Genomic DNA, 27,331 nt, shown 5'->3' on the forward strand with positions numbered 1-27,331 from the left:
TTAATATCATATTCCTCACGTTGGCTCAATGGAAACGTATTAAAAACGAACTGTACAAGTGTAAACTCTGAAATTAATTAATAAATTGTACAATAAAAACAACGAAGGACCCTCCTATTGAAAGCCTGTTCATCCGGTTGGTCTGGCCCTTGGCATGTGTGTTTCGCTTTACCCAACCGTCCTTGGAGGTGTGAACTGTTGTAGAGGTTTTCTGTAGCACCTGTTGAAACGGTATAGACTGGAAATACGAAGATTAAGGCTTTATCAACGCCCGAGTGGTCCTGCGCGTCAGTGTCGCAAGAGTGGATTCCTGTTTTGAGTGACACGTTGCTCAGTTCTGAGTCGTGACAGCCAACGTGTTGACATACCCATGAGGACACATGTCGTTTTCGGAGACGCAGTGAGAAAACTGCACTGGGTTACTGCTGAATCTCCTCACCCCATTTACGCTTACGCATTGCTCCACTAATTCCAGACACCTGCAACCTAGGAAAAACATGTTCTTGAACATGAATACGGAGATCGGCATCTGGTACGAGTATACCAGGAAACACCTGACAACCAGCAACGGGACATTGACCAACACACCGGAGAAGAATCGTGCCCAGATCCACTTGCAGTGTAGCTGCGAGGAGTTCAGCTCGTAAAGCCAGAGAATAGGGATGCTCAGCACAAGAAAATACACGGAGATCACTGTATACTTAAGGTAAATAGTCGGGATTTCGTTCATCAGGAGCATCTCTATCAAAGTGAAACTATCCACCAAATCTAAGGAGGAGGCAACGAAGCAGCTCTGAGAATGGTAGTAGGTCGCTCCGGCTAAATCCTCGATGATTGCATTGATCAGGCAGTAGAGTAGAGGCACCGAGAGCATCATAATGATTTTAAAACCCGTGATTCCTAGTGGCACTTTCAGCTCGATCAAATCCAGGATGGAAGTCTCCAAAATCAGAACCACTTTCGGCGTGCAGGCAATCACATAAATGAGCCACGCCAGGTAGGCGAAGGTAAATTCTCCGAGGTTGCAGCCATAAAAAGAGCCCTTTTGGTGCTGGAAGTTACAGGCGCGCTCGCGTTTGCTTCTGGCGTTCTTCAAGAAGAAAATCCCCCAGCCTGTCATCACCACTAGGTCGGTAGCGATCCATGAGCACCAGTAGAGATCGGTAAACACAATTAGGTAGAAATCTAGGATCCCACCCTGGAATAAGAGGATCAGAAAGCACAGGATCTTATAAAACAGGTTTCTCTTGGATCTCCGGACGAACAGGGGAGCGGTTTGCAGAAATTCACCAGCTGTCATGATGTATGCAGCTGCAGCAGCTGCCGTAGAAACGAGGGGCTTGGTGCTGCTGTCCTCCGGGTTGCCGCTGCCCGTGGAAGTCTGTGAATTTCTTCTAAATGAGGCGGTTCGAACGAACAGCGACTCGTTTTCCGGGGATTTGGTTCCCTCGGGATTGATCACCGTTTTTGGTTTTGGGTAGCCGGCTTCAGGGGTTTCATTTCCAAATGCTGCGATCATTGTACTGTATATCTCCCCCTCTTTTCCCCTCTCTCGCAGAAAAAAAATCAGGATTTAGGTGAAAGGGAGGTAGGAGGTTGGTCGAAATCCCGGTCCGGATTTTCCAGGGGATGGATTGCGTTTGCCCAAATACAATTAATAGACGTGGTTTCAAATAATATATTACTCAACAAAAATGCAATTATCTGGCAGAACAAATCAACATTAGAGACAATAATTGTGATTTATACCATGTGTATAATTTTGCAGAGAATGCGAAGTTTAAATTTAAACGTATAGCCATATACTGCTAAACGTTAAAAGTGGATGTATAGGAGCAGTAAATGTATAGATACCATAGCATTATGGAGACATAATAAAATCAAAATCAGATGCTATGAAATTCCTGTATAAAATGTCATATCCCCTTTTCCCTCTCCTCATTACTTCCAGACTAGATGAAGTCAAAGAGTATGGAGCTCTAGGAATGTACTGGCAGAACGACAAGTCTTAAGATACTATGGTTTTTAGGACCTCTCCCATTCACCATTACTGGATTCCAGCAACATTTCCCACTGAAATTAAACTGCATCAGTCCAGACCCTTTCACCTTCATGATACATCCTGACATCTAGATCATCAGACTGGAGGGACAACCTGAAGGATCACTACTGCACAGTAACTGGCTGATGCTCGGTTAAAATGATGCAGTGATGGCACAGTCAAAACCCCGTTATCTTTCTAATGCTTACCTTTAACTTTGGGCTGCATTTCTCAGGTGCTTCTCTGAATATATTTGTAAAACTAAAGGAATTTAAGGGTTCTCAGATGTTAACTGTGGGACATTGCATTTTTGTATAACCTCTTTCATTTTTGAAATCTTGCAAATGTACAAAATATATAATCTTACAAGAGAAATGAAGGCCTAGTATTCCAAGAAACAAAAATGGCTAAAATGCATAAACCACATTCACAAGTAAATGCTGGGGCTACATTTATAAATGGCAAAGCATCCAAATAGGCTTTTCATGATATTTTCCTTTAAACGGTTTGCACAGTGCTACAGTATGCATATCTCAATTACAAGCCCATTAGCGTAACAAAAGGTTTGTAAAAAAGACTTTTCAAACATTACCACCAAGAAAATCAGCAGTGTAGGAAACTGAATAAATGCTGCGTTTAATAAAATTCAGATGAAGCAGTGGAAGAAGTATATGCACTATACTAAATCAATTCCTTCACTTCTTTCAACAACATTCAGCTTCGGATATGTGAGAGACTGTGGAAATGAAAATGTTAAAAAATATCTTGTGTACACATTAAGAAATATTTATTTTGCATCATCAAAATTTGAAAGCTGCTCATTTTAGTCTTGCATAAAGATGACGGTTAATGCAATTCGGTTGATTTAAGAGCAACTATTCTGGTGGAAAATTCTGAAGAAAGGCCTTCTTTGGCAAGAAATGATTAAGAAATCACTATGACCTCAGTCAAAGCTGCACTAAATGGATCAGCAAAAATGAGGCCTAAGAAGACTATTAAATATCCTTCATGTCACTTCAAGTTTCCCACAGAAAGGGAAGAGGGTTTCATTACAGATTCTAAGGCACGATACTCTTCACTAGCTCTGCACTGTAGGACAGACCTAAACAGGAATGCTTCGTTTCCAACTTCACAACATTAAAAAGTGTACATACAAACCAAATGAGCATATATTTCATAAAATGAGTAATGTTCTGTGTGGGAGGGAACAGATGAATTTGTTTTTCAAGGCCCTGAGCATGCCTGACTGTAATGTATCCAGACACATAGGTATATAAACACGTTTAATTAAGGTAAGCTCGTCATTAATAAAGACAAATTAATGTGAACTTGCCATTGAAGATCACATACACGTCTGCATGTTTGTGTGTTGCAATGATTTTAAAAAGCCCTTTCCAGCATAACATTATGGATTCCTTTCTTTTACTTGATATAAAGATTCCTCATTTTAAAGATAAATATACTACAATTCTGTTTTTAGATTTCTACGAGGTAAAAAAGCTGTGTTAAATATCGTGTATTTTATCCAAAATTTTCTTTAGGATGGACATCCCATATTAATTCCATAATCAGACTTTGAAAACATTTCAAGTGCAAACCTTCCTCCTTAACAGTTTCTTGGCCAGTGTTGTTCTGTCTTCCAATCTTCAATAGAAATGTATTTTTAAAGAGTATTTTAGCCTCATGGTTCTTTTCCTTTTGGTACTATTATATGCTATGTTCAGAATCAGGTAGTTTCTCCCTTTTTTCCTTTGAACTAGAGTATGGAACGTACTATAATGAATCATCATTCAAAACACGAAGGATAAAATATTTTTGACACCTTTTTTTGGAGTTCTGGGACTCGGACAAAAAAAAAGGTCAAACAGGTCTTCAAAGAACTACAATGTTGAAAACAACACAAATACAGAGAGTAATCTATGATCCACATGCCCACTTAATTATTTTCTTATTAACCAGCACAGCGGTGTTTACAACAATCAAGCCAGATGGGAAATTTACCATCTTGTGGTTTCAGGATGCTTTTAATAGACTTGTGAAAAGTTGTTTTCAAGGAGAAGTGTAAACTTAATCCTAATGTGCTGGTGGGCAAATACAGATGTTATCTGAATTTTAAAATGAGTCCCAAGATTATCATAAAAACTGAACAGCTGCTATTGTGGATATGGAAACTGTAGAATGATAGAAGACTATAGATAACTTTCTAAAGACAAATGTTACACATACCCTTTGATCCATCATTTCATGTTCAGCAAGAAGTGAAAGATCTTTTTGGCAGCAACTGAGAATCAATTATTAAGAATTATACTGTGATTTAGTGTGCCTTAAATATGCATTACATCATATGTGATTATATGTATGAAAATGCATATCAGATCCACAAGACCAGCTGTTTCTAGTTTAGTATAGTTGACTGAATCACCTTTATTTGTTATAAACCACATGTACAGCCTTCTGTTCAATAATTAGAACACCACTGACAGAATTATTTGTAGTGAGATAAAACAAATAGCAGAAAAGAGTATTTAGGTACTAAGAATGTTAATGTTAAGAACTTTATATACAATTTATATAACATACTACAAGAATACTATTAATGTTGCTCATTACTATTTGGCAACACATGCACACATTAACGACATTTCTTGCTCATCTCACATAATGTATGCATCTCTTTGTAGATGCTTTTTATTTTCAAATAAGGAAGAGAAATAGATTTTAGTACTGCACAGTTTCACTGATTTATATACGGATAAATTTGTAGAGGACTGGTGGTGAAGATTAACTTATTTGAACTTAAAGATTTGCTCAAATTTAACATTTTAAATGAAAGATGACCATTCTTTTGTAACCTGGATGTTGTCATTTTAACAGATGTTTGTCAATTTACTGCATCTTTGTGTAATAACAACCAGAAGGGAAATTCATAGACAGTATTAATAGCTTTCATCCTATACAACTAAAAAGGGTCAATTAGTTCAGATTCAGATTAAGTGAATTCATTTGTGACTCAATGTAGCTGCAAGAAATGCATACAATATTAGGATCAGGCTTAAAGAATGAGATTATCTGATGATGGGGAGTTTAACACCAGTACTAGGGAGCATCTATAGAGACATGACACTACTAATAAGGCTACTTGACACTTGAGTTTTAAAAATGTTAAATTAAACATAATTCTAAAAATAAAAATGTGAAGTGACAACCTATAGCTAATGCCACATGTTCACTAGCTAACATTTCAATACAATTTCAGGACACTTCAGTGATAATTTATCATTCACTTACTGGTAGGATTTTGCAAATTCTGAATAACATGTTCCATGTCTCAGGTGAGATATCTTAAAGAGTCCCTGTGATTTAGCATATGCGGGCAAAGTCAATATACAATTAAAATAAGAACAGGTGAAAACAAGAGTGATAATCATAGAAAAAAAATCTTAACTTTCTTGTAGCTGCATAATTTATTAAGCAGACTCATTCTGTTTCTATTAAATGCATTTTAATGAAAAACTCCAGTACTGTACATGCGTCTCTTGAAGAGTGGTGATACTGATCTACATTTTGATCACAGTGGAAGACTAGTGGAGTTACCACTAGTTGGAGTTGGAGCCGTTGGATCTAGTGGCTAACAGATCCAAGATCTCATCCAACCATTTCCTGAAAGAAGCCAGAATATTTTCCTTCAACATCATGGCTGAGAAGCATGTTCCCTGTATATGAAGTGTAGATAACTTTTTGATAGCACCAATTAATATGTTTGTGTAACTGAATTTGACCTCAATTAAACAGATTCAGCCGTAGTGAATAATTACTTAGTAATATGTCAGAACCCTTTCAAGCTACTCTTGACAGAAGGATTTACTACACAGTCTTTTTTGGTAGCCATCTGTCAGATTTGAAAAATATGAAATAAAACATTAATCATTTTCAGTGTTTGTAACTTTTGATTATATGTCTTCCTGAGATTGATTATCTTTCTTAAAGCCATAACTGCCCCAAAATTATGAAGAAATACACCAATACATACTTTCCTAAACCTTGATAACCAAGTTAAATTTCTGTTTAGCGCCAATACAATATTTTAAGGCATGGAAACACTTTCATAATTTCTTTAATTCTGAAATGTTTCCAGACAATTTTCTACTTGCAATTAAGAACTGACTTCATTGCATGTAAAGCAAGTTAAAACTTAGTCATATGCAAGTTATAACTTCTTCAGAAAGAAACCGTGGTATCAAAACCCATCTTTTATCACTGTAACTACTATTGAACTTAGATCCTGCTTTTATATTCAGAATCTATTGCTCTGGTGCTTGACATCAAAGATAACATATCCTGAGATATAACAACATACACTGTTTTTATACTTTGCTTCTAATACCAAAATCCACACTTCTAATACCCAGCGGCATACCTGAAAAGACAGAAGGAAATATATAACAAATCTGTTACCACAGCTGTTGAAGCAGCTGCAAATTATACACAAGATAAATTCCATTGTGGAAACATGCCTATTGATTTGACCCTTTTGTGCCAATACTGAAAAGAAAACGTGTTAGAACATTAAACATTTATAAAGAACATTCAAAAGAATATGTAAAACTTTGACTGAAAAGGGCATGAGGGAGTTGAAAAATCAATTTGCAGTTTGATAAAGAAAATGCACCCAATAAACCTGGGATAATTTGATGAAAATAAACTTTAATCTTCAATTTATGTTGAATGATTCTGCATCATAAAAACCTGAACATATTTTATAAATACACGTTTTATACTGTTGCTGAACACAGAAAAATGAGAAGAGTCTTGTGATTATTTGTTTAGTTTAGTTTTTTACTGCCACAAATCTTTAATGGAATGAAACGAATTTCTTACTGTTGCAGACATCCAGTTTCATGGCTTCTGCACTTAGGTCTGCAGTCTGCAAAATCCAAATCCAAATGAAAATTCTACTTCCAATTCAGTTCTGAGCTGGGACTTGCTATTAGGTACCACAGGTGTTCCTTGATAGTGTGATTCAGTTTTTCCTCAGAATAATACATGGGGAAAATGTACTTAAAAACCCACTTGTGAACACAAAGGTGTGTTCCCACAGTGCAGGAAAAGAGGTAAATTCAAATTTACTTTAAGAGTCCATGTTAAATCCAACCCAACCAAAACTCAGTGCTCTAAACAATTTACAAGCCTCGTTTACAGATCAGGTTTAGGAATACCACAACCATCACCAGTGCAGTGTTGTAATTAAGACGGTGCATCCAGAGAAACACACAGCCTTTATAACACCTGGGTAGATGATATACAAGTCAAATCCACACCCATGAATTAAATTAAGAAGTTTTATTAATTTTGTTTTTTTATCAGTTTTTTCAATAAAGTAACTGGACACTGACAGACTCACAGAATGGACAGGATTCTAGAAAAGGCTTTAGCACAAGTGTACCGACCTGTTTTAGTTCGCATTTTTAATTCATGGCCTGCTTAAAGGCACTGCCACAACACAGGGGAATAAGCTACTGTCCAACACTCACACAAGACAGTCCATACTGGGTACTTGAGAGGGGGTGGAGAGGGTTGGGGTGGGGGGTGCTAGAGGTAAACCTCATAATAATCGTCCAACTCTTCGTGAAACAAGTCCCACTCATCTTCCGAATCTGTGATTTCATCATCAGTGCCTGCAGCTAGCAGCATAAGCAGCATGTCACTCAACTCAAAGGTCACAACATCATCATCTTCGTTGTCAAAGGAGTCGGTACTTTCTCGCTCATCAAATATATCCCAAAGGGGCGTTCGTCTCTGATTCTATAAAAAAGGCACACAAAAAAAAGACTGCGGTTTTGAAACAATATATGGGAACACTATACAATCTGGAGAAAATCTTAAGCCCCTCAAAAGACAAACAATGTTAAGTGGGAGTTAAGCTAATATATTGTATTGAACCCTGGGTGCATTGTAAAATAAAATGAGCATTGCTACAAAATGAAATAACAATGAATATTAGATTACACATCTTATCTGTTGGCTGGCAGAAAGAAGCTGCTGTTAAACCATAATTATGGCCAGACGCTCATAAAGAGTCTTACCCGGTGTCTCCCTGCCGAGCCCAGCTGCCGCCTCTGTGGCTGCGGCTCTTCCAGACGGCCATCAGGGTAGGCATGCTTATAGAAACAGTTCCCTCCAAAGGGACAAGACCCACGGCCCTCATCGAAATACCTGCACGGCTTGCTGCTACAGTGAACAGACAGGACAGGCAAGCCACCATCACTGAGTTATTGCACGGACAGCTCAAAACAAAATCGTAGAATGAACCGATTTAGTTCCTCGATGAATAACTGTGCTCTATAGATGTTGTACTGCTGACTATTTAGATACATTCATGGAAATAATGAGAGGTAACCAAAAAATCAGAGTACCATCTGCCACAATTACTACTGTGACTATTTGGATGGAATAGCCTTGTTTTTCATTGAAGTTTGATGAGGTATTTGAACTAAAAAAACTTGGGAAGCTTCACTTGATAAAACCTAGAAAACGTGCAGATTTTACTGCACTAAAAAGGTTTGATGATACCAGACTACAAATTGGCAAAAAGGGAATGTCTTAAGTGTATACAGCAACCCATGATGGAATTCACACTATCAGAGACGGTAGAAACATCCTCAGACCTCTTTAGTGAACTGCAAGACACAGTGGACACCAACTTCTCAGATGATTTTTTTAATATTTAAAGGAAGCTGGATTTGAAGTATGTAAAGCCTCTAAAAAATGCAAATTTGACCACTGCAGACTAGAAAAAACACATTGTGTTCTTAAGCTCTGTTCAAATGTGATAATTATCTCTAGCATACCTCCTATGATTAAGGGGAAAGGCTGCAAGAAACCTGCATGCTCGTCTGTTAACTTTCACAGTCTAATATCCAAATGAGTATTTATAGGTAATGTGTTGATAAGCATACACAATTTTGAAAATAAAGAACTATAAATGCATCATTTTCTGCTGAAAGATTTCAGTAGTAACAAGCAGATGAAAGTTCTATGAAATATCTGGAAGTGCTTGAAAACGTTTTATGCAAAAAGACCCCTTGGGCTCAGTAAAGAGCCAGGTCATGTCAAGCAATTCAATCTTGAGAGGATGTGACTCTAATGGGGTCCATCCTCTTGTAGTACCTCATTGCATCTTTGTACTTCTGGATAAGTTTCTGTTTATCTTCTTTGTCTTCTACCCAGTATTCACTCGGGATAACAAAATTTGATGTAATTCGACATTCAGGGCAGGATCTATGGAAAACAAGGGCAAGTAACATCACCTGGAGAAATAATCCTGATATTTACCAAAATCTAGAAATGGGTGTCTAAATATTCTCATTTAGTGGACACTAATACATAAACCCTGAGTTAAGCCTATAAGCGCAGACTAGAAGCATGGAACTGTTTAAGATGTTAATTCCTTTTTTATTTTTGTCATTTTAAATTACATTTAAAGTGTTATCATATTAGTTGCTTTTTCAAATGTCTTTTAATATTATTGAAGCAAGAAAATCAATATTAGACAATGAGAACCACAGGTGTAGCACAGTAACACAACTTTGAAAAGAATAAATTAAAGGAGAAATGTAAACACATATTGCACCAGCAATAACCTATGCAACCTTGTGTCAAGAAATATTAATCCCTCACTCGTAGAAAATGGAACCTAATATTTAATAATGGTTTATACCATTTTGGCGTGTTAGTTCATATTGGAAAAGGGTAATAGAATTTTGAACATAACATGAGAATCACTAAACCTGTTTCAAAGCAGTTAACACAAATGAGAAAGCTTACCCACAGAGAAAATACTAACAAGCAAGACCCTGCACATATACTCAGGCATCAGCTACATTATCAATTTACACAAGAGAGAGGCATGCTAATCTCCAAACAATGCATAGAAGCAGGATATTCTTTGAAGTAATAAGGGACTTCAAGGGATATTTAACATGACAGGATATTTTCCTCTGCTCGGAATGGATTTCATTTTTACTTCAGAAGACTGCATTTTATATCACACCGAATCAAACAGATGTGGAAATGTACAATTTATCAAAGTAACAAAACGTCCTAAATATCAAGTTAAACCACACAAATGCTAGTTTGTATTACTGTATGGTTTTTACTTAGGTCATACCTGCCAAACTAGCTTTCAGGTAAAAGCACATTTTCCTTTTAAAAAGACTCGCAGTCACAAAGACTGGAAAAATTCATTCTATGTTGACGCCTGCTGCGATTGTTCAAGGGTGCACTTTCAACAAGTAGCAGCAGCCTGGATTAAACACTGATATCTTTGCTCGTTATTTGCATGAATTACAGTAGCTTCTCTTTTGCAGCGTTGCTGCCTTACTTGATAATCTTGCTCTCAAACTGCTTGGCGCTTCTCCACTTTCTGATGCACTTCAGACAGTAACAGTGGTTGCAGTTGGAGAGGATTCCAAATCGTCGCTCACTGGGGTTGGCCTTCTCGTACACCACCTCCATGCAGATCCCACACATCATGTCCTTACTGCGCTGGATGGCAAACGAGATCTCCATGTCTTTCTCGTGAGCTTCAATACAGGCCTGGGGGCATCAGGGACAAAACAGGTTGCTAGAACTCATCTTCTCCTAAATCCGTGCGCTCAAAAGAACTGCAAAGTTCTGCAGCTGTGCAAGACATGTAGGAAAGGTTTCAATTCAGGATTTTAGTTAGGCACGTTTTTTTTTATGTTGCTTTGACATAAATTGCAAAACATACTGCAAACACTGTAGGATCAATGCAACAATGTTTTACTCTTCTTAATCATCACCCTATAATGAGTTAAAAAAGAGTTAGTTTGTATTTTATGAAGCATAAATATCTGCTTTAGGCTTTAGCTAAACTTAATTTTTGAAACTTCTTTAGATACCTATTCAATCTTAAGCAAATACTCCTACTTTGCCTTACATGTCAAGCAGGAAAACAATCCCAACTTTTGTTTATTAACCACTATGAATTGTAGTACTTCAATTCAATGCATTCAGTTCCTATCACTCATATTACAAACTGCTGAGAGTCTGGTACTGTAATCCCCTGCCAACCATAAGGGTTACATTCCTGACAACTCTCATGATAGGTAAATCTGCAAATGGTAAACTTGAGACTGAGAAAAATAGGGTTGGAGGAATTTGTGTAATGTAAATTTCGCATATAGCAAGGGATTACTGTATACTGAAGTACCTGAAAAAGTAGCACTAATCAAATATGAAACTGTCCCCAAGACTTACACAGCTTGTAACTTTTATTCAAACCCTTGTTTTAAAATACCCAATTTTCAGTTTGAATGACAAAATACTGACTTTTTTCATGGCCTCTAAATTTTCCGGAGTGACCAAAAATTTCTTTTGACCAAACTTTTTTTCAGCCATAAGAGACAAAATTGAAAGTCCGACGAGCAAGGGTGCAAACCAGAACTTGCTTTGATGTGCTGCGATCTCTGAGTGGAGTCGGAGGGGTGGAGGACTTGCAGACCACACATATCACAGGCGTCCCCATGGAGATAGGCACAGTTCACCCCGTATCGACACTCCCCAACAGCCGCATATGGACACAGCTGTTTCTTCAGCTCCTTGTCCGTCTGCTCCTTCTCATACTCTTCCTCAATCACTGGCCCTGGACCCTCCGCCAGCACAGGCTCAGCTGCAGAAGCACAGAGCATCAACAGATTTCACATACATTCTGCCTAGAGCCTACCTGACACTCCCACTGAAAACGAAACAGCCTACAGCTGCCTCCTCCATTCGCAAGTCTGAAGGTCCCATCTGCTTGCTTTAATGGGGAACTGCAAGGCTACTTTTACATTTCAGGGTTTGAAAGAATGAGCATTGGTGGGTGAATTTCAAACCACAATAAAAGTAAAATGTGCACAGTAAACATATGTCAATACATTTCATGCCAGATAAATGCAGTGAAACTAACAGGATGAGTCAGAAATATCAAAGCTGAAAAATGTTCTTCAGAGCCAGATATTGCAACCATTCCCTTTGAAAATGCCCGAATATCCATTTTAACTGGTGTTTTGGATGTTTTTTAATCCAACTAAAAAAAAATTAGCTTTGCAACCAATGTGTTATTGCCATTTAGATATTTTTGATACCTAGTTTTACATCCACCCTTCTTTGAGCATCAGTTTTAAATGAAAAATTAGCAAAACATTATTAAAAGAGTGTCACTATGTCCGGTGTATTACCAAAGTTTTTTTTCTTCTTCTCATTTTCACAAAAGCACTAGTCATTTGGCTCCCGAGTTGTTCAACTAATAAAGGCACTTGCTCCAAGCACAGGAGGTCTCCGATCCAGACACCCAGACATGAAAGAATGGATCATTCCAATAGATAACCATGTCTGGGATTAATCAGCCAAGCTCTCTCAGCTCCATGGAAACATCAGTTTCTGCAATTTCCAGCATACCGGCTGGCTCATGGCGCCCTCACTGAAGGACATCATTCTCTTCCTACACATATTCTTGCAGAGCTCAAAGCATGTCAAAGAAAAAAAAAGATGAAATGCTCTTCTGACCCGCCCACCCATTGAGCCAATCTACACACTTATTTGCCTTGTGCACAACCCACACGGGTGGCTGCTGTGAGCCAAGACAAAGGCTGTTCTCAAATCCAGATCGGGTGGAAATGCGATGAAAAACATATTCAGCAGCTCAAAAAAAGAATATTCAACCAAATTCAACAAAACTGAGCTGAGTGCGAGACCTGAAAAAGCAAGGCCGCACTAAATGAATGAGAATTTACTCAATTTGTGACAAAAAAAAAAACAACGGCACACCACAGAAAGGAGAACTGAAAATTAAACTTTTCAAGGCACTATTGGCAAGAGCTGGATCTTCACTCCCTTTTACCATTCAGTCACCCGGATTCTGAGTTTAAAACCAATCAACTCACCACGCCCACAGTACGGCTGCCCTGGCACAAACTCGGCGGCATTGACCCAGTCTACAGCACCTGAGCCGTGTGGGTGCTCCACACCTTCAGCTCTACCGCTGGGTCCACTGGACTTTGTATCCGAGGTGCTGTCAGAGGAGGTGATGAAATTCAGTGGCATCATTGGCTTGGGGCCATCCAGGCTTTCCTGCTTGGGTGGTTTTGTGTGGTCATACCTATGCAGCAAAAGAACATACACAAATAAACCAGCAGCCATATCACCCTGCAACTCACAACTGGCAGCCCACTGAAGCTCAGCAGGTGTGAGCCTGGTCAGTACCTGGATGGGAGACCTGCTGGGAAAAACTAAGGTTGCTGCTGGAAGAGGTGTTAATGGGGCCAGCAGGGGGCGCTCGTACCCCACGGTCTATGTGGGTCCTAATGCCCCAGTATAGTGATGGGGACACTATGCTGTAAAAAGGGGCCATCCTTCAGGGGAGACGTAAAACCGAGGTCCTGACTCTGTGGTCATTAAAAATCCCAGGGCATTTCTCGAAAAGAGTAGGGTTGTAACCATGGCGTCCTGGCTAAATTTCCCATTGGCCTTTACCATTCATGGCCTCCTAATAATCCCTCTCTATGAATTAGCTTCATCACTCTGTTCTCCTCCCCACTAAAACCTGATGTGTGGGGAGCATTCTGGCTCACTACGGCTGCTGTCATCATCCAGGTGTTGCTGCACATTGGTGGTGGAGGGGAGTCCCCATTACCTGTAAAGCGCTTTGAGTGGAGCGCTACATAAGTTTAAGCAATTATTATTACTAAACACTCCCTATGCAATGCATATTTCTTATACAGCTAAGCCCGTTAATGCTTCTGCCTTCGGACACTGGCTCTGACTCACCCAGATGTGAATTTAAAACACAGCTCATGTTCGTTAAATATAAATACATATATACACTATATAAATAAATATATACACTGAGCCTACCCGAAAGGACGTATATATACACTATATATATACACTGATTATATATACAGTTGCAAGAAAAGGTTTCTGAACCCTTTGGAATTACCTGGATTTCTGCATTAATTACTCATAAAAATGTGATCTGATCTTCCACTAAGTCACAATAAGAGCCAAACCCAATCTGCTTAAACTAATAACACACAAACAATTGTACTTCTTCTTGTCAATATCGAACACATCATTTAAACATTCACAGTCCAGGCTGGAAAAAGTATGTGAACCTCTAAGCTAATGGCTTCTTGAAGTCAGGTGTTCCAATCAATGAGATGAGATGAGATGAGATTGGAGGTGTGGGTTGGAGGTGCCCTGCCCTATAAAAAAGGCACACAAAGGTTGGTTACTGACAGAGTGTGTTTGTCTCAAGAAAGAGCTGTTCATGTGAACCATGCCCCGATCAAAAAATATACCAGAGGACCTTAGAAGAAGAATTGTAGAGATGCATAAAGCTGGAAAAGGCTACGAAAGCATTTCTAAAGGCCTGGGTGTTCATCACTCCATAGTAAGACAAATTGTCTACAAATGGAGGAAATTCAGTACTGTTGCTGCTCTCCCTAGGAGTGGGTGTCCTGCAAAGATCACGGCAAGAGTGCAGCGTGCAATGCTGAAGGAGGTGAATGCTGAACCCCAGGGTAACAGCAAAGGACCAGCAGAAATCTCTTGAACTTGCCAAAGTCTCTGTTCATGTGCCTATTATAAGAAAAACACTGAACAAGAATGGTGTTAATGGAAGGACACCACGGAGGAAACCACTGCTCTCCAAAAAAAACATTGCTGCACTATGTTTGGAGGAAAAAAAGCACTGCACACCAACACCAAAACGTCATCTAAACCATGAAGCATGGTGGAGGGAGCATCATGGTTTGGGGCTGCCTTGCTGCCTCAGGGCCTGGACAGCTTGCTATCATAGAGGGAACAATCTCAACCCAATTGAGATGGTGTGGCATAACCTGAAGAGAGCTGTTCACCCAAGGAACCCCAGGCACATCAATGAACTGAAACAGTTTTTTAAGGAGGAATGGTCTAAAATTCTTCCTAACCATTACACAAGCCTCATCAGCAGCTACAGGAAATGTTTGGTGGAGGTTATTGCTGCTAAAGGAGGTTCTACCAGTTACTAAATTAAAGGGTTCACATATTCACAGTCCAGGCTGGAAAAAGCGTTGAAACGATGTGTTCAATATTGACAAGAAGAACTACAATTGTGTGTTATTAGTTTAAGCAGATTGCTAGCTATGTTCATGAAAGTGTTAAGATTTGTGTCTATTTATTAAGTATTTTCTGTAACCAGGTGTGATTTTCTGTGTAGTATTAATTTTAAAGCATCTGCTGTCCCATTTTTTGAACCTAGAGAAGAGAAACTGACTTTTCTACCTCAAAAAAAGGGAAAAGTGTACTAAAGACTTTTTTTTATTTGTTTATTGTCATGTCACCCCAATAAGTTCTCTTACATTACTCACTGTCTAATTACATCAATGTACTGCTCTAGTATTAGCTGGATCTTGATTTTGCATGTGAAATAACACAAACCAGCCACGGACACCATTATAATCTGCTCTATTAGACTCCCGGCACACGTTATTCCAGTGGCGTGGAGGTGGCACTGCACCACCAAGCTGTTCTATCATCAGGAGCACTGACGCTTGCATCCAAAAATAAAATGGCAAGTAAAAAAAGACTCGAGTCCTGCACATTCTCTACTCTTGGGACAAGAGGATTGCACATGGAGTTGTAGACAAGATGCAGGGCACACTAGACGACACTCCCCTCTACTTGTTCCCAGTGTATACTAAGAATTGGCTTTATTGAATATTGCCTTTCAATGTACCTTCATATGTTAAAAAAGACTATTCTAACCATTTGAGCCCTAGTTGCTAATTGATTTGACCATTAATTTCTTGAATGTTTCATCTCAATATCTCCAAACCCGATGTAACACCTTTGCACTTATGCCATCATAACCCCCTATTTTTACCTGCAGGAAATGTCACTGTATTTATATAAATACCCCAAAACATGTCTGTGCAACTCAAAAAGTTTTTCAAATACATCTCAAGACGATGAGATTCAATTATTTTTCTAGTTCCCCCCCCCAATGTAAAAGTCTCCAGACAAGGGAAGAAATCAAAAACTAATCTTTAAAAAGGAGGGAATAACGTTCTTTAGTACTCATTTTCACAGTGTAGTTTAACTTTAGTAGCACATCAAGCTGTGTCCAACACTGTGTAACGAGTGAAAAGTCAAATGTCAGAACCACACTGAAGATTTAGATCTCTACTGTTTTCTCTCCTCTTTGGAACAGAAAAGGAGAAACCAGATGTCTCTATAGAAAGATACTTAGATACTTATTTTCACATTTTGCCCATTTGTCTTGGTTTCTACTTCACAAGCCATTTCGCTCAAATACAAATCTAAGTTAAATGCATTTCTCTTAAAATGCAATAGTTATACCATGACTGCAAACCAACTGTGCTAAAAATAAGGTTTCATCAAGATAACACGGGATTTGAATCCTACAGTACCCTGAGTTATCCACAACTTTCAGCTCCTACAGTTAAAATGTTAATGTTAACCTTGTAATCCATTTCAATTCAAGCTTTATCCTTCTCTGGGGGTAATTTGTTTCATGGCATAGTCCAATACAACAATAAAACAAGGAAAATAAACATTACCACCAGAGAAGATGGTACAACAGTGTTACAGGAGATGAGTAAACTTTACATTGTTTGAGAGAATTACTGAAGGGGGTGGGGGGGCTACTTTTACACCTGGGGACAGAGCCCTCTCCCAGATGGCAGTAGTATAAATACACATTATAAATAAAAAGCTGTTAACATATGAAAACAAGTCATGTATCTCATTCCCTTCTAAGAATGGAAACCCTTCACCTTTTGTGTACAACGTAACAACAAATATTACTTTTCACATAACTGAAAAAAACAAAGACAGGCTGGGGTAGAGTGCCAATAAGCGAAGTAACACTTTAAAATTTAAGCTTTCTGCAATTGCTATGCAGACTGCAGTGTGTCCTAGATGAATGCAGTTAAAATCATTGGAGCTTAATCTACTGCTCCAGGCAAACCATTCGCCAAAGACCTAAAACAGAAAAAGTCAGGCAGAATTAACATAGAGGTTTAAGCTCCTTGTATGGTGTGAATGCGATTACAGACGGCCTATAAATATACAAATTATGAAGCCAGACATGAAAACGAGTTCCTAAATATATCCGTGAACACAATACAACATACAATTTGAAGAGCATATTCAAGCTCAGTCCTTATACAGCTGCTCCAAAAATCTGTAAAATTGAATCCAGACGCAAATACATACACAGAACATTAGCAACATATCATCACATTACCTATAGTGTACACAAAGCAAGAAAAAAAATCAGCAGTGCAACATGCATATTAAATCAAACAAACGTATACAGAAACTCCAGTGATCCCCAGACCTCCAATTTAACTCTCTTTATTAAAACCCTGTCCTGGTCAATTCCAAGTGACTGACCTTTCTTTTTAGTCCAAAACCAGCTGTGAAAAAGGCTTCACGATGACCCTACTGCACTGCTCCTGGAATAAGGAAAGTCATCTGACTATTCTCAACAGGTGAACTTAATCCCTTCTATGAAATAAGTTTCAGATCAAACTGAATTCTGGCGACTGCTTTTCAGTGGAATGTAATCAAGCACATTCAAGATGCTGTAGCTCTTTACTAATACTGAAACCTGAAAAAAAGTTGCAAATTCACCAAACATTTATGTTCCTACAATGGGCTACTAACACTTTTCTAATTAAAAAGGAATAGGATAAATTATATTCTAATTACAGTGTGTTTTGAAAAAAGCTAATATAAATCCTTACACTCAACTGTCAACTCTCTGACCTTTGGTATGAACCCGAATGTTCAGATGATCCTAAAAAGGATCAGTGATCATCCAGTCCTGCTATTTTTTCAGAACTACAGCCAGTCTTTGATAAAAGGAGAGAGAGAAAAGGGGCTGACTGCTGGATAAAGAGGGAAAGCAGCAGCTCATTAGTTGGGAGTCAAGATAGTGGTGACTGTATTGATCTAGTATTGACAGGAATTTCATTTCATTACACTGTTGGAATAATTCTATTTCACAAATACCTTAAAGCACTGCAGAAGAATTAGATCAAATCAGCTTATCTGCACTGTAAATAGAGCAAAGGTATTTTTTTCCATATTCAAACATAGTAAGAAATAGCAGATGTAAGAGTAGTAACGTTAATCAAGATAATCAAAAAATGCATGTAGAGAAAATGAGAAATATCACCAAAATATTTTGCATCAACAATATTTTTGTGTGGAATTCCATTGTATACAAAAATGTTAACCCAATAAAGGGCTTCATGAGTGAAATACAACAAAATAATGGGTATTACAAAGCAATCAATATTATTTCCAACAGTGTTGGCATAACAGCCCAATTTCTTAGACACAATGGTACAACATGACAGTACTCATTGACAGTGTGTGGTAGGCTGTTGGCCTACCACACACACAACATCAACAACAGAAATGTTGGTATTTCCCAATAACATAAACATACGAGTTAAGACCAAAAGCAAGAGAAAGATCAGATCACTTTATTGGCCATATATAATTTCTTGTATTAGGAATTTGTTTTTTCACACACCCCAGCTTGCTCTCCATAAGACAGACAGACAGGGAGAGAAGCTTGGGGTCAGAGTGCAGGGTCAGCCATTTATACGCACCCCTGGATCAGCTGGGTTAAAGGCCTTGCTCAGGAGCCCAACAGAGTAGGATTCCTCTGCCGGCTGTGGGATATGAACCAGCAACCTTCCAGCCAGAGGCGCAGATCCTTAGCCACAGAACTACCGCACCGCCCTCAGTGGTGGTGATAAGTGATAATATGCAATATAATCTTGCTTTAGTATTTTCCATTCAGATAAAATAATTTTATTTTATCATATAAATATACATAGTTTTCCAAATTAGAAAAGGATACAAACACTTGATAATTTAGGCTTATGTCCTTTATCTTCATTGCAAAAAATGTATGCTTAAAAAAATCTTTTAAATCATTCACAAAATTATAAAAAATGTATTACACCTCAAGTTTTAATTGAGTAAAAGTGACTAAACTCACACTACCATATGCTCAAGGTCTGTTAATTGTAACAATGTTATGGCTTATTTAAATTAGCCAGATCAGCTATCTAGAAAAGGCCCTTCTTTTCATTGACCAAATTAACTTGTTTAAACACAAATATTGTACTTCAACCAGTTATCATATTAACTGCTGTAATTGTTTCAAGAAGTCAAATGTCAAAACTGTACTTTTTGTAGGAAAAAGCCTACAAATTTGCTTAAAAATGAGCTAAACTGATTTCAGGTCTTGACACCCCTCTCAAATTCCATAACAATACAATTAATCATCTTCTATCAATTTTGCAGTACGGAAAATATACTCCACTATGCACGTTAAAATTCAAAATATATGGAATTCAAAGGGTTGTCTCGCAAAACTATAGCATTTTGTAGTACCATGGAAGAAAGCAGCTTAGCCATTTAATTCAATAACCTAGTCTGGGTCAGAGCACATTCCGGCGTCACACTACACGACTTTTACTAGGATTTTCAGTCGTAGCCTTCATTTACACAATCATAAGAAAATCACAGCGAGCTGTAAAGAGTCGTAGCGCGCCCGTTACCATCAGTTGTGTAGTGTGACAGCCCCAGCAACTCAGTCACTCTTAATAGCCCCTACAACTCTCTGCGACTCGCTAAGACAAAATCAAACTGGTTTGATTTTCTTGTAGCGAGTCGCAAGTCGTAGGGGTGGGCAGTGAGCCAGATGTGTACTTGTGAGATAATGTGGCCATTATATCACACTTAATAGAGCAATACTAATTTGTTTACAGTATGTTTTAAAGGTGTTTTATATTTTTAACTGTTTTATTTTGTAAATTTATTCTACATTTATAAAGAAGAATTCTATTTTTGAAGATGTTTACTTGTGGAAGTAAAAAATGTGTTACATGCTTATTCTCCATGTTGTTTACTTTCGTGCGGTGCTCCTCTTATTCTGGTGTGCTCCACGTTGATTGGCTGCTAAAACGAGGTGACCTCGAGGTACTTTCACGGCACCGTCCAAGATTTGGAACCACGATGAAAGTGTGGGAATCGTGTAGTTAGTCACCCCCTGCGATTCCTAGTCGTATAATCTGACACCGGCTAGGACAGGGAAGGCAGCGAGATTCAGCAACTGCAGTTGTGAAATCGGACGTGCTCTCCGACTAGAAGACGCGGCGAGTCATGTAGTGCGACGCCGGCTTTCCAAAACCATTGAGAAAAGTACAAGGAAGTGTACCATGAAGAACACCGTCTCATCAGTTAAACAACATGATTACCTGCAACGGTCCCCATAAGCGCAGCATCCTTTCTGGAAGTACTTGCAAATCATGGCTGGTTTGCTGCTGGTGAGATCATGGGAGTATCGGCAGTTGTTCCCTTCTTTGCAAACCCCATGTATGAAATACCTAAACCACAGGAAGAAAAGGCATAGTTCACGCCTTGTCAAACGGCACATTTACTTCGAGGCAGTGATAACGTCTTGAAAGACAAAGGACGCCAAGACGAAAATCTAAAAAAACGTCCAAGGAAGAGAAGAAAATAAAAATTGTACTTCGCTTCCACTAGGAATGTTTTATTAAGGGCTGCTGAGTGGCACGGCCAGCACAGGTTTGAGCTCTCCCATCTAGACAACACAAGTTCAAGCCTGGGTCATGTCACTAGCCCACTGTGACTGGGATTCCCCACACACCGACGCACAACTGGCAGAAATAATCTCAGGAGGTAAGCAGCCACAGATCTTGCTCAACGGTGACAGACCTCTCCAGTCGGCCCTACGTCTCCTTAGCAGTTTGCAAGGTGTCAAATGGATGTCAGGGGCAATTTTATTCTCTCCTGCACAGGACCACAATTGCTGGAGCAGTGCTGAAGAGGCAAGTCCAAAATGAGTCGGTATATAATGAAAAATGTTCAGCAATTATTAATATCTTAACCCAAACAAACATTTCTTAGCAATGCTAAGGAAGACAATCTTGTGTCTAAGCCTATCTGTCACACAGAGTGTTCTAAATGGTTAGTGGGATCTTAATTATTCGGATTAGGGCTGACAGGGCAACCTTAATCAGTTTTTCATCTTATTGACTCACAGATAAAGCTGTATAAAACAATTACGTGACTTCAGATGAAGAGGATGAGTTAAAAATAACAGATTGGGAATGGTTCAGACTTAAAATAATTCCACTTTTCTGACTGACCCTGTTTTATTTTCTGACCCCAATTTCTTACTTCAAGAAGAATTTAAATTGCACACAGTGCACTGTGTTATCTGGAGGAAAGACCACTTGTTGAAATTAACCAACAAAGAAGAGGTTTCTTTTCTCATTTTCAGTTTCACAAAAAAAAAACTGCTTTGCAGTTAAAGGTCTTGCATAGACTCAAAGGACAAAAATAAATTTCCTCAGTTGTTAGGATTGCCAAGTGATTTAACCTAAATTTGCATCATCCATAAATATGCATTTTCAAGAGCAATTTTAAAATTCCCGACATCTGATCCTTCCAGACAAAATTGCAAAAGTGTAATGCCTTCAAAACAGATTCATGCAAATATAAATCATTTAGCATATCAAATACTCTCCACAAATCGAAAAATGGGAGAATCCGATTCAATACTTTGGGCGGATTGCTGCAAAAAAGGTGTTAGATAGATACTAAGAAAGCCAAACATATGCTAATTATTGACATAAAAGGCTGGACAACCAGAAGCCAAAATGTAAAACACCCCCAATATTACTGTACACTGCCTAGGCTTTGTCTGATTTCTCAGAAATTTGTTTTGCATCCAAGCAGTCGTGTTTTGCATAGAGAAACAAAAAAAACACAGTCAAAAGAAACATGAAACATTTTATAAAATACATAATCATCACACACCACTCTTTACAGGAATCAAGACATATTACCAGAACTTGTATGGTTACTCCTCCCACAACCTCCCTACGCCTCTATAATTGCACAATAACCCCTTCATTTCGCACACAACTACTGACTACACTTGCCTATAAGCAATACAAATTTATTGACTGAATAATTTGAATGTGGGACACAGTAAACCCTCATTTTATTAAGTCTGCATTGTGGGACTCTAAGATGTCTGTACGAAGGCATGAGTTGATCTTCTTCAATGCAGAATATGTGAAGGATCAGAGGAGATACTAGCAGCTCATCTCCTCATGCTCCTAATGTAGGCAGTGTGAAAGGTCTGCTCAAGTGGCTGCCCCCCTATCTTAGAACACATCCCAAGTCAGGACATCTTGGCCTTTTGTCGCACAGGAAGACTGTTATACCAGACAGCTATTCCATACTGCATGACGCTTCATACTAGAGAACTGAAAAAGGGACAGAATCTAACTATTAGCACCCATATCCCTAAACCTGCAAAGTAAATAACAAATTAAGATGTGCCTTCCAAGCCAGATTAGTATCTATGTATATTCCCAGATAGTTATAGGATGTAACTTGCTTAATGAACCCATTATGAATTAAGACTGTGGAAGGATATCCATCCTGTTCAAGACTAAACACCAACCATCTCTTCCCTTCTTAAAAAAATCATTTAAAATCCAGGAATGCTGGTCACACCATGCAGCCAAATTAACTGTTCAGACATAGACCGGGGTCATTAGCATTCATCAGAGAAAGATAAGGTTGAAATCATCAGTATCTTTGATTAAGACAGGTTTCCACAGGAAGGAGTATAATATAGATTTTCCATACTACAGGAATAATGTGCATGCCTACAGACATCTGGAAAATCGGTGCCCACAGTAGATCCACTTCTTTTGCAAAGAACTTCAAATTAACTGCACTAATGTTACCAGGACCAGTTGCCTTACACACATTTGTACACCAAAAAAATATTTGCGAACTAGCCTACACTAAAGATAACCCTGTCTGAACTGTTATGTGAAAATTACCTAAGAATATTAAAACATTTATCAGAGGTGTCTGCTTTATCGTACCTGGTAAAAAATAAACATTTAGTTTGTTTGAAAACTGAAGCTCAATATCAGTTGCTAACAGTTCCCTGATTAGGGACATTCCCATCACTCACTTCATGCTGTCCCAGAGCTTTCTAGGGTTCTTAACTTTAAATGCAGCTCAAAATGCTGCTTAAGTGCACGTTTTGCCTCTCTAGGTTTCCCTTTTTTTTCCCTTCTGCATATGTAGACAAGGCAAAGGCTTTATAATTTTGAATTAATTTCCGCGTATATTACTGGACTAAATACAAGATGTTGAAAAAGCATTAATATTCTAGATTTGGCTTTGAAGAATGGTGTCTGGGCCACCATTTAAGATTTCCTGATAAAACTGTCGCTGTTAATGGCCACACTTGATGATCACTGACCATACTAAAATCAGATAAGCACACAATTCAATAACTGTAATAAGACTTCCTTTCTGTTTTAGTCAAAAAAACATGTGTTGCTACAAGCACAATTTCTCTTATCATTTATAGAGCTACAGGAACAATGCAGATACTTCTCTGATTCAGGGTGGATGGGAACACTGTCTAATCAACAGCTCAAATACTGAATGACCGTGATTTTAAATGCAGGATGCGAATACTTTTGTTTGCAACAACCTATCCTAACTTCAGCTATAACTGTACACGCCCATTTAACAATGTAATCAAAAATAAATTAAATAAGAAGCTGGCAAACAAAACCAGGGATAGTGACATGTATTTAAAGTCACCTGTGAAACACTCCACAGCCAAAATCTTTTACTTTTTTTTCTTTTCAGTGTGGAATAAATCTCTATTCCTATGCATTTAATGTCAGCTTCCCTAAGGTAGCCGAGCTAAAACATATTACACTAGCAATTTATTATTGCTGAAGTCAGGCCCTCTGACATGCATTTTTACAACAAAGCAATTATAATTATTGACAAGCTCTGCATAGGAGCTGTACTGTGCTGTGATAGGAATGACTGATGAAGGACTCTGGGCAGGATCATATAGCTAACAGTGCAGGTCCATACAAGTACATGTGGTTCTTCGTGTTCTTGGCATTTGTATAGTGCTCGTCAGCCCAAAGGATCCACTTGCTTCATCCACTACTGCAGTGGAGCACCCGTGTGGGTGAAACAGCCAAAACACACAGCAGATCCACTACACACCAGATGATAGGGGAAAGGGAGAAATGACGTCAGAAGTATTAACGAGGGCATTGGGAAGGGCAGTCTGCAAATCCGAACTGGAAAATATTCAAGACACCAGGGTCAACATCCTTACAACCAATGCAATAGGATTTTTAATGGCCAAGCAGTTGAAGTTGTGGTCCTCATAGGACAATATACATTCTAGAGCAGTGGGAAGAACCAATTCACAGTTGAAACTCCATTTTCCTAACAATCTCTAACTAGGCCAGATCCACTATTCTCGAGATCAGCTGAAAGAAGGCTACAAAGTGCTAACACGACTGTTACTTAAAACAGTCGGAATAGACAGAATTTGTTTTTGCATTAATTATAATTCATTTTTTCCAATATTACTTGTTTTCCTCGCACAACTGGATGTATTCCCTCAAGATTATATAGTTAAACAAATCCACCATTATCCATATCCATGAAGCAAAACTTTGAAAACACTAATACCAAGTAATTGCCTCGCTCCAGAAAAATCCCAAAAGTAAACAGAAAATGCTGTAACTCCTTATGAAGCAAATTCATTAACAAGCTAGAGTGCAATTAGGACAGTCTGCAAAAAGACCAACAAATCCAATCACTGAGGTAGACCTCTATCCTTAAAACCTGAACATGATTTTAAAAAACTACTCATAATTGACAAAATACCCATATTTACACACAGAAACAACAACCATAATTTAAACACTGAAATTCCATCCTGAAAGCTAGGTATATTGTTCCAATGCAAATGAATTTAGCTTCAGCTTGTTTAAATCTAGTCAGCAAAGCTACACACTGGAGTTTTCTTTTCTTCTCTTGGCAGAGAACGTGTTCAATACGCAAAACAAATGCACGTTTTTATTATCATCACCTACCCATTACAGAGCACTGTGAAATATTACGGTAGGTCAATAACTTTATGGAACAAGGGGATGAAATTCAGCCCAGGAACCTGGTTCGTGGCTAACTTGAAAATGGATTTATTAACTTTACATTAAAATATTTTACTTGCTTTTATTCTAAAATGGCAGAGCAACTTGAGAAATCAGGCTACCCAAATTAAAAAAAACAACAAAAAAACAGCTTTTCCTAAAAATGACCATGAGGCTATAATCAAGGTCTCGGTTACAAGACGTTTCTCAACAGATTCTCTACAGCAAGGAATCACGGAGATCCGTGAGCAATCGACCAATGTCCAAACACGGGTCTCCTGAAAGCTCAGGGCTCAAGATACTTTCTGTCGATGCCAATTTAATCAGCAGCGTTCAGAAATAACTGACATGGTGGCCAACTTTCATTTCCGGTGGGTAGCTGCGTCAGCATGCGTAGGCTGCAAAGGAACAAGTAATAGGTTTATTCCATGCTGAAAAAAAGAAGAAAGAGAACACAACGTTTCGGCCGTGGAGCCTTCTTCAGGTGTGAGAGAGACAGGGCAGTAGGCAAAGGTAAAGTAGCGGGAGAACAAAGGTTGGGAGGGAGGAGGAGTGAGAGGTGGGAGCAGGGGACAGAAAGAGAGGCCAATCAAGAGGTGAGGCCACTACTTTACCTTTGTTCTCCCGCTACTTTACCTTTGCCTACTGCCCTGTCTCTCTCACACCTGAAGAAGGCTCCACGGCCGAAACGTTGTGTTCTCTTTCTTCTTTTTTTCAGCATGGAATAAACCTATTACTTGTTCCTTTGCAACTTTCATTTCCACTGCCCAGCGCTTCAAGAGGAGAAGGGAGAAACTGCTTCACCAGTTCAATTAAGGGGGAAACGTAAAGAAGCCCACCTAAAGGTCTCCTTACATGAAAATGGTGAGGCAATTTCTCACTTTCTGCGATAGGCTGAGTAGTGAGGCTGGTAAGTGCATAATGGGTGCTACTGTGGAAAGGTGGATGAAGTCCATTCCCCCCTAAATGTAGAACAGTTTGAGATCCCTCACAAATAAAAGCACCATATAAATACAAATAACCTATTATTTGTGTTAAAGAATCACCTTCATGTGACAAAATGCAAAGCCTGAAGTAACCCACTGAAGCTTGACTAAAGGGGCAATGTAAAGCTATGCTTTGTTCAATGTCTTAAGAAGAAATGACTGAAGTGTCAAGAGAGATTAAACTGAAAAGGTGTAAGAGATTAATACTTAGGTCCCCCCACAGTGATTAGCACCATTAAGTTCTTTGTCCTTAAAGAGCTATGGCTGTATATTTAAAATACAAATCATGCCAAATACATCCATCTTTGTAACTGTGGGCATACAGTGTTTTCAAGTCCTTTATCCATAACTGCTCACCTTATAAATGAACTGCTTACACAATATGTTCAAAACCTAAGGTTTTCAAAACAAAGCACCTGGGTTTTGCTCTCCATAACATTCACATTGACCGGATTAACCGGTTAAAGAAACCATCGCGGCAAAGATTAGCTGTGTACAAAATTGCTAAATTAGATAATGCAATTAGCTTGCTATTATCCTTTTCTTTTTTTAGGACTAAAAGCGATGCATTTTTACTGTATTCCCAGCTAGTACAAAGTCAAGCCAGTATTTCCTGATCGCTATAAACAAATGACCCTGTCCACCTTCCCAATGCGTTACACAAAAAAGGATGTAATGAAATAATCTTTGTCGGCTTTGAGCTTTCCTGTACTTCTTAATGTACAGCCAAGTGTAGAATAATGTTTTGCATTTCGTATCACATTTGCCTTTGGTAGACCAAGAAAACGCAATATCATAAACCGATTCTGCTATCTTCATGAAGTATTCTTGCAAAATGTAGTCGACAGCCTTGAAAACTGTAGCCTATTGTTTTGCTAACACATACCCTCTCTGTTTACTTGCAAGTGCGGGGAGACAGCCGTTACGAGTCACAAACAATGAACACTACTCAAACGTATCGCTGTCATCCATGTTTTGCTAAAGTTTTTGATGCCACTTATCCTGCATTCCGTAAAACACATAAAATTCTATCACACATTTTTATTATTTAGTTTAACTCACCTGCAGATGACGTGCTTCGTCCAGCCTCCTCCTGTTATTGCTGGAGCCGCTGTTGATGCCGCCGCTGCCTCCGCCATTACTGTTTATCTTGAAGCTCTGAAGCCGGATCTTCCGGC

The 27,331-nt window shown here is 38.7% G+C and overlaps 2 protein-coding genes and 1 long non-coding RNA gene across 4 annotated transcripts; all 3 read right to left on the reverse strand.

Moving 5' to 3' along the window:
• Window positions 1-331: 331 nt before the first annotated feature.
• Window positions 332-1,547, reverse strand: tmem121b (transmembrane protein 121B). The gene has a single exon (XM_088923648.1). It carries the CDS (start codon window positions 1,517-1,519, stop codon window positions 332-334), a length of 1,188 nt encoding a protein of 395 aa, XP_088779774.1. The 5' UTR covers window positions 1,520-1,547.
• A 3,982-nt stretch (window positions 1,548-5,529) lies between these two features.
• On the reverse strand, window positions 5,530-6,451 carry LOC148829389 (uncharacterized). Its single transcript, XR_016091461.1, has 2 exons — window positions 6,399-6,451; window positions 5,530-5,701 (listed from the first exon to the last, which is right to left on the reverse strand). It is a non-coding gene; the product is annotated as an uncharacterized LOC148829389 (long non-coding RNA).
• Window positions 6,452-6,728: 277 nt separating this feature from the next.
• On the reverse strand, window positions 6,729-27,328 carry mkrn1 (makorin, ring finger protein, 1). Of its 2 annotated transcripts, none has more exons than XM_088923194.1 (8): window positions 27,216-27,328; window positions 20,392-20,520; window positions 12,988-13,202; window positions 11,512-11,732; window positions 10,422-10,636; window positions 9,209-9,319; window positions 8,125-8,269; window positions 6,729-7,843 (listed from the first exon to the last, which is right to left on the reverse strand). In XM_088923194.1, the coding sequence occupies exons 1-8, from the start codon at window positions 27,290-27,292 to the stop codon at window positions 7,631-7,633; spliced, it is 1,326 nt and encodes a 441-aa protein (XP_088779320.1). In that variant the 5' UTR covers window positions 27,293-27,328; the 3' UTR covers window positions 6,729-7,630. The 2 variants fall into 2 exon arrangements, with proteins under 2 accessions (XP_088779320.1, XP_088779321.1); XM_088923195.1 differs by having other exon boundaries at window positions 13,048-13,202; window positions 27,216-27,324.
• Between the last annotated feature and the right edge of the window lie 3 nt (window positions 27,329-27,331).

The sequence above is a fragment of the Atractosteus spatula genome, chromosome 8 (assembly GCF_055471065.1).
Source record: "Atractosteus spatula isolate fAtrSpa1 chromosome 8, fAtrSpa1.hap1, whole genome shotgun sequence".
Classification (NCBI taxonomy): Eukaryota; Metazoa; Chordata; class Actinopteri; order Semionotiformes; family Lepisosteidae; genus Atractosteus; species Atractosteus spatula.

Coding starts and splice junctions, on each gene's coding strand:
- tmem121b (XM_088923648.1), bottom strand. CDS start 1,519: ATGATCGCAGCATTTGGAAATGAAACCCCTGAAGCCGGCTACCCAAAA.
- mkrn1 (XM_088923194.1), bottom strand. CDS start 27,292: ATGGCGGAGGCAGCGGCGGCATCAACAGCGGCTCCAGCAATAACAGGA. Junction 10,637..11,511: donor AGAGATCGCAGCACATCAAA/GCAAGTTCTGGT, acceptor TGATGCCCCCAG/GCCTGTATTGAAGCTCACGA. Junction 7,844..8,124: donor GCTCGGCAGGGAGACACCGG/GTAAGACTCTTT, acceptor CCTTTTTTATAG/AATCAGAGACGAACGCCCCT.